The sequence below is a fragment of the Tetrao urogallus genome, assembly GCF_951394365.1.
Source record: "Tetrao urogallus genome assembly, chromosome: 15".
Taxonomy (NCBI): Eukaryota; Metazoa; Chordata; class Aves; order Galliformes; family Phasianidae; genus Tetrao; species Tetrao urogallus.
In genome coordinates this window covers 7776397-7788799 of record NC_136828.1, presented here as the reverse complement: position 1 = coordinate 7788799, position 12403 = coordinate 7776397, and the positions used below count along the sequence as shown (strand labels likewise).

Here is a 12403-nt window from a genome sequence, read left to right as displayed (position 1 = left end):
TTTTAAAGATTAATTCCACCCTTGCACCCTCCTCAGCAGAGGTGATGGCAACAGTGGGGCATCTCTGCTGGTATGGATTTACAAGCATAGCATGCAGCTCTTGTTCATCACTGGCAAAAAATGCACAGCTGGTGGTGGTGACTGTGTTGAAGTGTTTTGTAGCTGAGAATCTGCTCTATCAAACAGTGTCATTGGGCTCTGTGTTTGTTGTCATTTCCATGGAGGCAGATAGGAGGCACTACTTTCTGTATGGCCTCTGCACACACGGCCTGTGACAAATCCTCTTCACTCAGTGAGGCCCAGGCAAATCAAAAACTGCATGTGTCAATCGTACCAGCCCCATAGCAAGCTATGCTGTGACCTTAATGAGAAGTACACAGAATTAATACCACTTAAGATACAGGATTTATATAATACCGTGACGGTCATAAAAGTATCACAAAATGCCATACGCTTAAATGCAACTTCCATAGTTTTACCTTGGAACATCATCTTCTTTACGAAAACACTCCATAAAAGCACTCCGTTAAAAATGAAGTCTACCCTCAATTGCAGCAGGAAAGCTGGCAAAGCCCATCGCGCTCTAACGCCCTGCTCCTCCTCTGGAGGCAGACTGCTCACAACCCACAGTCGCTCCCAACACCCCGCCGCAGCCCGGCTCCTTCCCGCCCTCAGAACCCGGAGGAGCTGAGCTCCGCCCCCCCCCCGCCCCGCCTCTCCCGCGCATGCCCAGCAGCGCTGCGGTGCCATGGCGGGCTCTGCGGGGCTGTGGGAGGAGGTGCGGGCGCTGCTGCCCGACTCCGAGGAGGAGCTGAGCCTGGCGCTGAGCGGAGAGGTGGACGACTGCGTCCCGCCGCTGCTGCTCCGCGCCCGCGCGCTGCTTTACGGGGCGGCTCCACCGTGCGAGGCGGCGTTGCGGCGGCTGGGCGACGTCGTCCGCGATTACGCGTGGGAGAAGCTGAACGCGGGGCCGTGGCGGGACGTCGGCAAGGCCTGGCGGCAGGTCTACGCCTACGGCTGCCTCTTCGGCGCGCTGGCCGAAGTCGCCGCCCGCCGCCCGCTGGCGCCCGCCGTCCGGCTGTGCGACATGGGGCTGCTGATGGGCGCCTCCGTGCAGGACGACGTCCTCGCCCGCCTCGTCCGCCTCCTGCAGGCGCACCTGCCCCGCGCCGAGCGGCGCAGCGCGGCCCCGGGCGGCGCCAAGGTACCGCCCGTGCTCCGCCTTCCTCTCGGCCCGGCGTCCCGCGGGGCTCCTCGGTGGCCGTGAGGGGCTGACGGCGTTTCCACGGCGGCGTTCTGTTACAGAGGGCGCGGACTGAGCCCCCCCCGGGGCCGGCTGTACGGCCCGAGGATGCGGTGCCGCACGAGCGCTGCCCCTCGCTAGAGCGCTTCCGAGACCAATATCTGATTCCGCAGAAGCCTGTCGTCTTAGAGGGGATTATTGACCACTGGCCGTGCATGAAGAAGTGGAGGTGAGAATAAGTGCTTGTTCCGCGTCCTGATGAGGGCCGGGATCGGTTTTGTGTCGGGTATTGCAGTGTTCATAATGCAGCACACACCTCCATAGATGGGTGCTGTCCGGAGCGATGTGCATTGAGAGCATCTTTCTCGGCTCTTTGAACGTTTCCTCGTCGATGCTGGAAATCAGATGGCACAAATCTCTTAAGAACTTCACGGTAGAGGGGCTGCCGTGTGCCAGGGCAGTCAGATCCTGACTGTTGTGTCCAGTCCGTCCGTACAGGGGATGATGCAGTGCTGGTGTACTGCCTTTGTTTTACTGGAAGCCAAAGGCAAGTATGAATTGCCAGCTGTACCAGCAGACTTACTCACATTTCGAGTGGGTTGGCCTCCATCAGACACTCACTTCTCAGTGATTTTTACATCTCAGAACTTGCTCTTCAATTTCAGAGTGAGTATGAATAAGCATAACTGGCTTTTTGATTCACAAGTATGATCTTTGCCGAGTAGCAATTTTTGAACATTGAGTTTCAAACAACCACATCCAGGAGCGATAACAATATTGTGGTGCTGGTTTGATGTAGGCAATGGTGCCAGCATTTCCAGTCCTGAGAATGAAATATTTATGATAAAGCTTATGATCCCTCTCCGAAGGGTACAAAACACTCAGGTATAGTTTGAGGAATTGCTTACATTCTTGCATTCCACAGTCAATGATAAAGTCTACATTAGTTGATTTTTTGTTATATGATGGTACATAGATGGTACATAGAAAATATGTAATAAAACATAACTTTAGTTATATATTTATATGTGCATTATATAGCCTTATTATTTCAGAAATGTCTTAGTCTTTTTTGGCAGCCAAGGCACTCCATTCTTCAGACACTTACAATGAAGAACTTTTTAACATAGCTACTAATCACAGTAAATGAAGAGATATGGATTACTCTTCAGAGGAACTCTTCTGATTTTTGCCAGAGTGGATGTTATTAGCACCTAAAATTTGGCACTGACAGCTAGCCTAGCATTAATGGTAAAAAAAAAAAAAAAAAAAGTTACAGTATGTTATTTAGCAAACTTGGTAGCAAGCAGAAAAAAGTTCGGCTGTCAGTAGTCAGAAGAGGCTAACAGCCTAAATCATCTTCACTGGTAAGGAAATGATAATTAATAGAGAAAAACGAGGTTTTAAAGCAAAGCAAGGCAGATGTAGCATGATTTACATACAAAACTGACCACTTGTTTTCTTGCTGGTTAGGTCAGTTTCTGCAGACTTTTGCCGCTGCTTGGTTGGTTTTAGAGGAAAGGAACTCACTTTAATAGAGTTTTATTACTCTCAGAGATTGGTCTTGGTTGGTTGTCCTACTCTCATTCAAAATTACTAAGAAGAGAATTAACAAAAAGTGTGATGGAACTCCTTTTGTTTCAGCGTGGACTATGTTTGCCAGGTCGCCGGGTGCCGCACAGTCCCTGTAGAACTGGGTTCCCGGTACACAGATGAGGAATGGTCTCAGAAGCTCATGACCGTCAATGATTTCATCAGCCAGTATATTGTGAATGAGGTCTGTTACTTTCTTTTTTTTCATTTCCAAAAACAGCATCTACTGGTACAGAATCTAGCAACAGCTAGATTGTATTTTCATGTACAATCAAATGGACAACAGCTGAAATTTGAGGAATAGAGGAATTTCTTCACCAAAAGCCTGAATGGTGAAGTTCAAAGATAAGGGAATTAATTTTCCTCCTCAATCAGCAGCATTGTTCCTCACAGTTATTAAACTGCTCAGTGAGATCTATTGGCAGGACCCAAATTCATGTGTACCAGCAAAAAATTAAGAAGGTGACTGGCTGCCAAATGGCTATTTACTTTCACAGCTGAGGATCTGGAACTTTATTTCTGTTTAAGTCTTCTAGCAGGAGGGACCGTGTGCCATTACAAATTTGTCTATGGTATAGCCTGGAATGGAATATCAAGGTGACTGTGGGGAGCAGAGGTGAACAAGTCTGCATCCCAGCAGGGCCTAGCTGCAGCTCTGCAGAGTAATGTCGTAGAACTGACAACTGAAGAACTGGTGCGACTCCGTATCATTACTGCTATGTTTCTACCAATATCTTAAGTTAGATGATTTGTTAATTGTGGGGATCTGTTCACACTTTCAGAATTTCAGTATAGAAATAAATATTTTTCAGAAGACTCTTTATCCTAGTCAACTATTGAAGCAATTGTAGACTGTAAATGGATCTTGCCTACAAGTAAATTCTACTTAACTGTACATAAATGACCAAGTCTTACCCCATATGTCACTGTGCTTTTTTTTTTCCTCCTATGTTTTAATGTCAGAACAGCGTAGGATACCTTGCCCAGCACCAGCTTTTTGATCAGGTAAAACTGCATGAGTATTTCTTTCTGTAGTCAAGTGCCTTTGTATGACATCTCTGAGAATGTCATTTCTACGTGATGGAAGGGTGTAGGGTGATTCTGTTTTTCTGCTTGGCTGAAAGGAGTGGGAAACGAAGCCTTTGGGGGGTGAGGATGTTCAATTCTAGGGCTGTTTTGGTACAATGTAGCATTTGCTTACACGGATACCACCTGGAAAGCAGCATTTCTCCAAATTATACATTAGTCAGGGAAGAGGTTTGAATAGGAAACAAACTTCAGTGTTGATATGTTCTCCATGTTCTGCAATGTCATTTCAGGTAACCAGAGGAAATCAGGTTTTAGGGACATAGTTTAGTGGGCGTGGTGCTGATGGGTTGACAGTAGCACAAGGAGATATTAGTGGTCTTTTACAACCTTAGTGATTCTATGATTGGAGGGAACTGTGGAAAAGAATCACATAAAAAGCAAGCTGAGTGTATAGGAGATAACTGCTACCTTCTCCTTGAACAGCAAACTACATATTCTTGTAGTTTTCTTATTCCCCGAGTTTCCCTGGTTTCTTCTAGAGCAAAGAGTCTCTGAATTTCCTTTATTTCTCCCACCTCCTTCTAACAGAATCCGCTAGAACAGAAGGTGTGAGGATATTTCCTGCAGATTCCCAGCAACCCAGCTACTTACCCAGCTTGCCCAGCCAGAGCTGGACAAGGCTATTTGTTTTTTGTGTCAGGCCCTGTTACTCTCTTGTACAAACTACACTTTTTGCAAGTCAGTAGGTACCCTTTCTAACGTTCATTTCTTTATGGAGTAGATCCCAGAATTGAAAGAGGATATCAGTATTCCTGACTACTGCTGCCTGGGGGAAGGGGAAGAAGATGACATCACCATTAACGCATGGTTTGGGCCAGCAGGCACTATCTCACCTCTTCATCAAGATCCCCAGCAAAATTTTTTAGCCCAGGTCTGTATTCTACTTACTCTACACAAGCCTTTAATGCTATAGCTAGAAAAAAAATGCTTATAATGTGTATGACAGACAAGGATGGTAAGCAAACTGAGATATAACTGAGGGATGGAGAATGTGACCTTGGACACTTCAGCCTAGAGAAGACTGGGAGGGAATCTTACCAACACTTAGAAATATCTAAAGGGTGTCAGGAGGATGGGGCCAGGTTTTGGTGGTACCCCGCAACAGGACAAGGTACAACGGGCAAACCAGGACGCAGGAAGTTCTAGATGAACACAACAGAAATCTTCAGTACTGCGAGGGTGACAGGGCCCTGGAACAAACTGCCCAAACCCAGAACCCATCTGGACACTTTGCAACCTATTCTAGGGAATGTGCTTTAGCAGGGGAGGTGGACTACATGCACCTCAAGTGTGCATCCAGGTGGATGCAAAGCTCAACATGAGCCAGCAGTGTGCACTTGCAGCCTGGAAGGCCAGCTGTAAGCTGGGCTGCATCAGAAAAGGGGTGACCAGCAAGACAAGGGAGGTGACTGTCCCCTTCTGCTCTGCCTTCATGAGGCCACACCTGCAGTACTGCAGCCACCTGTAAGTAAGCAGGTCTATTTTACTGCTGAAATTCTAACTGTGGCCCACAGTATGGTATAATAGACTGGTTGCTAATTAACTGAACTTGTCATTTTTCAATAACATAGAGGTTATTGGAATATAAATTAAAAGTATTTATTGTAATATATACAGGTATTTGGAAGAAAATATATCCGCCTTTATTCACCACAAGATTCAGAAAATCTGTACCCACATGAGAGCCAACTTCTTCACAACACCAGTCAGGTAAATAATCGTCTGGAATGTTAGTTCAGTAATGTTAGTTCATCTGATCGTATTTAAGTAAACACTGTTTGTTTCTGTTTTTAAACAGGTTGATGTAGAAGATCCTGACTTAACAAAATTTCCCAACTTCAGAAAGGCTGCATTTCAGTCCTGTATTCTGATGCCTGGACAGGTTCTGTTTATCCCAGTTAAATACTGGCACTATGTACGATCTCTTGATATTAGCTTCTCTGTCAGTTTCTGGTGGTCATAGCACTGAAGCATGAATAACGTTTGTTAGTATTGTAATAGCAATTAAAGATCCTGAAAAGTAGCATCTGGTATGCTTCGGAAGTGAATTCTATGTAAACATGAGACTGTTTTTTTTCCCTCTAAATAAAAATTCCTTGTTTCAGCTTGGTAAAAGAATGTGGATAAATGCTACCACTTTATTTTTGTGGATGTTTCTAATATAACCTTCTTGTAAAGAACATCTGTTGGGTCGCCATAAGGTTCAATAGTCTGGAGGGAAAAATAAACAACAAAAAAACCAGTCTCCTATGTGGAAAAAGTTGAGTGTAAGGACTATGAAACTAAGTTAATTAATAGTTAACTGCAATTAAATAATCGAAAGCTTAATTGTGTTTTGATCAAGAGTCAGCTGAACTGCAGACTCTGCTATCTGCCAAGGCAAAGATACAATGCCACTCCACACTAGTATCTAGCAACATTTAGTCCTTGTTTCATTTTCAAGTCACTTTTAAAAGGATAAGGCATCTTTACAGAAAACAACAGTGTGAAGTACTAGTTCTAAAAACCAGTGGGGAAAAAAAATCATCTTTAGATTTTTTTTTTAATGCTTCATAGATTAAGCTGAAATTTGTAACTGGTTTTGATTGTGGAAAAGTTCCATCTTTTCTTGAACATATCTGCCTGTGGCCTCACCATATGACACGAACTCTGCTGACAAAGGAAGAGACAAAAAACGAGCAATGGTACAAGCCTGAAGTTCAGACTCCAGCCAGGCCTTGATCAGGGATTCAGCAGAGACCTTGAAGTGCTGTGTGATCAGCTACTTGAAAACCATGTAATATGTTATATAGGTGAACTGGTTGAGGAATATTTACAAGCCCTGTGGTTCTAATAACAGGTTTCATTCTCAGTTTTGCAACTGAAACCATACAAATATGGAGTACAGCGGCTGAGAAAGGCTTTGTATAATAATTCATTTGCATAAATCAGCGTTCAGGACTGAGCAAAAACATTTATCTTTTGTTCACAAACGTGCGCTGAGACTGCCAGCCCAAAATACAGAGAACTGCATACAGAAGCCCACCTCCAAGGAAGTTGTCTGGGCAATAATTGTGTAGAAAAACAGGAAGGTCAAAGACAGTTTTATTGTAAGTTTCTTAAAACTCTAGAAAAAATAAATACATTTAACAGTGCACTGTTACTACTGAATACAGTGCAGTCTGGCTATTCTGCCAAAGAATGGGAAAACAAAAATCACTAAATGCAAGTTTTGCTAACTTCAGCTGAAGCTACAAAGACTGAAGCTCTCTTCTGCTCCCTCTTTTTGATGACGACTGGGAATCTATCCGACTCCTGTCTACAGAGAAAGGAAAAAAGCAAAGTTAATGACACACAAAAAAGAAAGGATGATATGGTATGACTTCCAGATTTTTACAGTTCTTTACATGTTCCCATGTTCCTGTTCAGAATGTCCAATTTATCTGGTTAAACTGAGGAATTCTTGAACAAGTTTGTGCTTTTCTTTGAAACTCAGTATTTCCAAAAGTTTTAGTGCTCCTGCTCATCCCCCAAACCATTAGTGCTGTTATGAACAGTACGCACAGGATCTGCTAATGACCACAGGACAGCCTGTGCAGTTTCAGGGCTCAGTGTTGCCTGAGTATGGTTCACTTAGAAACACACAACTGAAGTCACAAATATCCAATATTCGGCTACAATTATACGTCATTTCAGGCAGTGCCATTGAATATCACAGTCCATCCTTAAATATTACACTTTTTAAAAAGATGTTACTTGGTACCTGGGATCTCATAAGGCCAGAAATCATTACACTGAGGACACCGTGGTTTAGACTGAGTTTTGAAGTACTTTCCAATGCAAGGTAAATGCATCCCAGTTCCACAGGTTTCGCATGCTTGGCTCTGAAATCAGAAGTGTTACTGGAAAAGCTTTCTGATTTGCCCCTCTGTCACAAAAGGCTACAAATAAACAATTGTTTATACCTAACAGTAGTTCAAAAGATACAGTTGAAGGACACTCAGAAATCAAGGCTGGTAAAACATAATAGGAATTATTCTCCTGGAAGCTAGGAAATGCCATTTACCTATGTGGACATAATTTAGTTTGAAAGACAAATGCTGAGCTGCTTGGCTGCAGTGAAGGAGAGCAATTAGGAAAAAGTAATGTTAGGAAGGAAGTTAGGTGGGAAGATGAAGAGAAAATTCAAGGGCAAGGAGCAAGAGAATGTAAAAGTTCTAGAACAGGAGTTCAGGTTGTAATCTCTTGTGCAAGACCAAATTAGAAACTTGCCAGCTATCAACACGCAGTGCTTTAGTAAAGTGTGTATCAATACACATTCATTCTTAAGTCCATGGCAGTCAATTCCTGAACCAAAATCCCACAACCAAAGATGAATATGTGTCATATGGAAGATTACAGTTATCTGCATTGTATTATATTATAAACGTGAGTAATATTACCAGATTGCAACACTGGAATTTTCACTGCCTGCCTAATACTCAAGTGAAAGTGTCTCAAACTTCCACTGTGACAGGAATCCACTTGCAGATACTGAGGTAATCAGATGCATTACCTGGATGGCAAGGCTGTGACAGATATTACACTTCTTTGCTATATCTGGATAGGTGCTGAGAATGTATTGTTCCATCTCGATTATGCAGCGAGTATGCAGAGTATATTCCCCATCTCTCTATGGAAACAACAACTGAGATTAGCAATATCCCTTAGTTCCTTTTTTCATTTTGGACCTCTCTCACCACCTTGTACTAGTAAGTACTTGACATTAAAGAGTTTTTTTTTCTGCCATCATGAAACAAGCATTCTTACACTGATAAAACACAAAGCCAAAATGCTTTTGAAGAGGCAGAGGAGGATCATAATAGTCATGCTTCTAACAAATACAGTCCCTGAAAGGTACAGATGAGCAAGTATGCTCTCCTTAGAGGCATATCGTTAGCAGACTCTTCATTTGCACATCAGTGGAACTTTTGGTTTTCTGCAAAATCTGAGCAGCAGGTATCTTTGAAAATCCCTGCTAAATCTCTCTCATATAAGGAAATGGGTGGCAGCAGGATGGAAATCTGTGATGTGATGACAGCCAGGAGAAAAGAGACTCAGGTCCCAATTGTCTTGGTAAACAACTGTTGTATTCCACATGGTAAAAACTAATCTCAATTTCTCCATTTTTTCCAAAACACGCAGAGCAGCCTGTGTGTTTCCACTTCAGGAGTTTTTAACACTTTATTTTTTACTGCTTTTGAGGCAATTTGAAATGTAACTGAGGGCACAGATCACCCTTGAAGAGCCTTCCCCAGCTTTCACTGCAAGCTTTAAATGTGCCATGCTGTTTTGTACAAAGAATGCCTTTTGTGTTATAATAGAGATGCACACATTAGCTTAGATAGAAGAAACAGAAACCACGTTGTCATGCATGCATCTACCCAAGGACTTTTTGCTTGTAAACGTACCAGCTCTTCTGTAAGAAGCACCGACTGGAACAATAACCACAGCCCCCACAGAACCATTTTTGCCCTCACCCATTTATGAACATCTCCGGCTTCTGCCACCACATCCATAAGAAAACAACATCTGGACCTGTTAAAGCACAGACACTTGCAAAGATAAAGCAGTTACCTCAGAGAGCCACTTATCATCCACAAAAATTTTCAGCACTTGTTCTGCTTCCTTTTTCTTCATTTTCTTTGTCTTCAGTTGGTCAGCGCAGTTTAAAATATCCGTAGAAGAGGCAAAGCCATTTTCTGATAAAATGATTAGGTCCATCTATAGAAAAAAATATTTTCAGTTACTAAAAAGACTGTGCAATCAGATAGATGCACCTTATAGTAATGTACAGCTTTTTCAGCATCTGAACATAAGCATACATTGCCAATTTTCAGAGATTCTCTCCTTGGGAACGTTCCTGCTGCACATCATCACAGAGCAGAAAGCAGAGCTGATGTGCTAGTAGTAATATGTGCCATGACAACACCATCTCTGCAGCACAAACATAGCTGTATACGTGCTACTGGCAGAGTGGATTCTGAATAGTATCAGTTTGGATGACACTTCAGCAGCTGTCCCAGCACAGTAAATAACCTCTCTTTCTAGTTTACTAAAAAAAAATTAGAATGCAAAATTTAAAAAAGCTAATTCCCTTCAAGAGGAGAATCATTACTTGTTATATTCCCATTTCCCTCCCTGCCCCATTTCATTTAGGATAAAATTCAATGAAGTTATGCAAGATGGCAACTAATTCTTGAAACACATCTCAGATTTCCATTCATTTTAAGGGAGTACCTTCACAAACGACGTTATTTACTAACTAATATCAGCCATACTTACTGTTTTTCTGAACAATTCTAGTTCATTTTCTGCATAGTCAGATGCCATCTTAGTAATTTCAGTTTCTGCCATGTTCACCTACCAAAGAAAAAAAAGATTCTCTGGGGTTAGGAATACATCATCTTAAAATTAAAAGAAATGTAATTTCTTTAAGCGCCATGGCAGAGACTGTTCCTGCTAAATAAATCAGGTGCTGTTATGGGCTTTGCTGCCATGTTCCCTACCCACACTTTCGGCAGTTTATCTTCCCAGTTCCCTGCTCTACAAGTAGTTTCCACAGCAATTGTCAGCATGGCAGTGGAAGAGCCCCACAAAAAGTGCAGACATGCTGAGGGCACAGCTCATGCTGGCAGATGTGGCCCTTTGTTCTGTGCTGTCATGTAGCAGTTGCATTACAGTGTAAGGAAGGATCCTAGATAAATCAGCTTTACTAACACCCAAAGGTAACACGTAGCTCCAGTTCTTTGCCCGGTTTACTCACCTTTATTGCGCTTTTATCAGCACATGACTGAATGGCTGCTGTTACATCAGACACGTGGCACAATCTCTGCGGTGTGCCCACGCATGCACTCGTTACGAGAAGCTGCAACCACGAGATGGCAGCACCTCGTACTTACCAAGGCATAATGCGTTCTCCCGTCCACTTCAGACATTCCTTTCCGGATCTGCATGAACAAAGGCTGTAGCTGGTTGTTGATGGTACTGACGAAATCATCCAGTTTATCTTGTGCACAGTAGACTGAAAATAAGAAAAAAAACACTGAGGGAAGGAAAAAAACAACACCTTCTTATGTTTAATCTGCTTAAACTAGGTGAAATTGCTAGCAATTTCTGAGGCAGAATTCAAACAGGCCATTAAGTGCAATTACACAATACAATTAATTTCTTTAACTTACCAACAACAAATTCCTTGTTTCTTTGATAACACTGTAGCTTTGTAGTTACATTGTTAATATCTTGTGTCCTACTCCATAAGCAAATGAAACAGTATGAGTTGTTTTATCAAACACATAATTCAGATGCACTTTGCAGAAGCATGTGCTGTGGCTTATGCTTGCACAGCAATAGCACACATTCTCCAAAGTTTCCATCCAAAACAAAACGACAGTGCCAAAATTCCTGTTGACTTTGAGCATTCAATAACAGCTCATGACTTCAGAAAGACTGACATCTCAAAACTGCTACCAGTTATACTGTTTGCAACTATAAAAGTCAATTGCCAGTGTAATGGCATCAGGCAGAGGCCCCAAACTCAAAAGCCCGCTGTACTGCATGGTATGTTACAATGCAAAAACATCACTCAGGACATTCCTGCCCAGAAAGCTCTTTAGTCTTATTTATAATAAGACTCCATAAGTGGACAATTAAACGGCAATAATAGATTAATATTATATTGTTTTGAAATACATAAAATTGTGACAAATTGTCTTGCCTGGCACTTCCCAGCAAGAAACATTGCATTAATCAAGATCAGTGAGAACTAACGACAGCTCTAGAAAAGGGTAAGGCAAAAGATAACACACCAATACTCTTTTGTAACATTTTGAGATGAATGGCTGTTCCAGGAGATCAAAAATGATCTGTTAAAAATCTAGTTACAATCCCAGACTCAGAATGCCTTTCACTATTTGCAAGAATGCACAGCTTTCACCTACAAAACAGTTCTTGTTCAGGAAGCTGTACCAACTGACTGGATCAGAAACCATTTATTCAAGTGTGCTTTATTGAAACCCAGCTACTAAGCTTGCTTATTTTGCACAGAGTACTGTGTTCTCCATTAACTGAGTATCACTGTCAATTTCTTTTAAATACATAACCAGAGAAAAAAAGTGTTGTCGTTAGGTTTTGTTTTGCTCTGTTTGTTAACTCTTAGGAAAAAGAGAAAACTCACACCACTGAAGTTTTTTGGATTGTTTTGAAGCTTTTTTTAGCTAGCATACACTTTTCAGAAACGCAATGATTTACAAGTTGCACGATGAAAAAAAGAAGAGTTCCCCCATCTCCCCACATTTCTTTCCAGAAGAAAGACCCACCTTTACTGATTTCACAGCAGCGCCTGTGTAATTTCCTGGCCTCTGCTCCCTCCATGATCCCATGTGACATCAGGATCTGCAAGAACCGTCGATGAGCATCCGTCATCTGAGCTGCCATGGCGATGTTCCTCCAGGCCTCAAG

At 42.5% G+C, this 12403-nt stretch overlaps 2 protein-coding genes across 2 annotated transcripts; one reads left to right on the top strand and one right to left on the bottom strand.

The window, feature by feature from the left end:
• Window positions 1-748: 748 nt before the first annotated feature.
• On the top strand, window positions 749-5888 carry KDM8 (lysine demethylase 8; the record flags this gene model as incomplete). Its single annotated transcript, XM_079542657.1, has 7 exons — window positions 749-1204; window positions 1306-1472; window positions 2888-3020; window positions 3800-3841; window positions 4647-4796; window positions 5543-5635; window positions 5724-5888. 7 exons carry the CDS (start codon window positions 749-751, stop codon window positions 5886-5888), a joined length of 1206 nt encoding a protein of 401 aa, XP_079398783.1.
• Window positions 5889-7155: 1267 nt separating this feature from the next.
• NSMCE1 (NSE1 homolog, SMC5-SMC6 complex component) lies at window positions 7156-12403 on the bottom strand (the record flags this gene model as incomplete). The annotated part of the gene is made up of 7 exons (XM_079542658.1): window positions 12262-12403; window positions 10846-10967; window positions 10229-10306; window positions 9521-9667; window positions 8460-8576; window positions 7668-7788; window positions 7156-7223 (listed from the first exon to the last, which is right to left on the bottom strand). The coding sequence occupies exons 1-7, from the start codon at window positions 12377-12379 to the stop codon at window positions 7156-7158; spliced, it is 771 nt and encodes a 256-aa protein (XP_079398784.1). The 5' UTR covers window positions 12380-12403.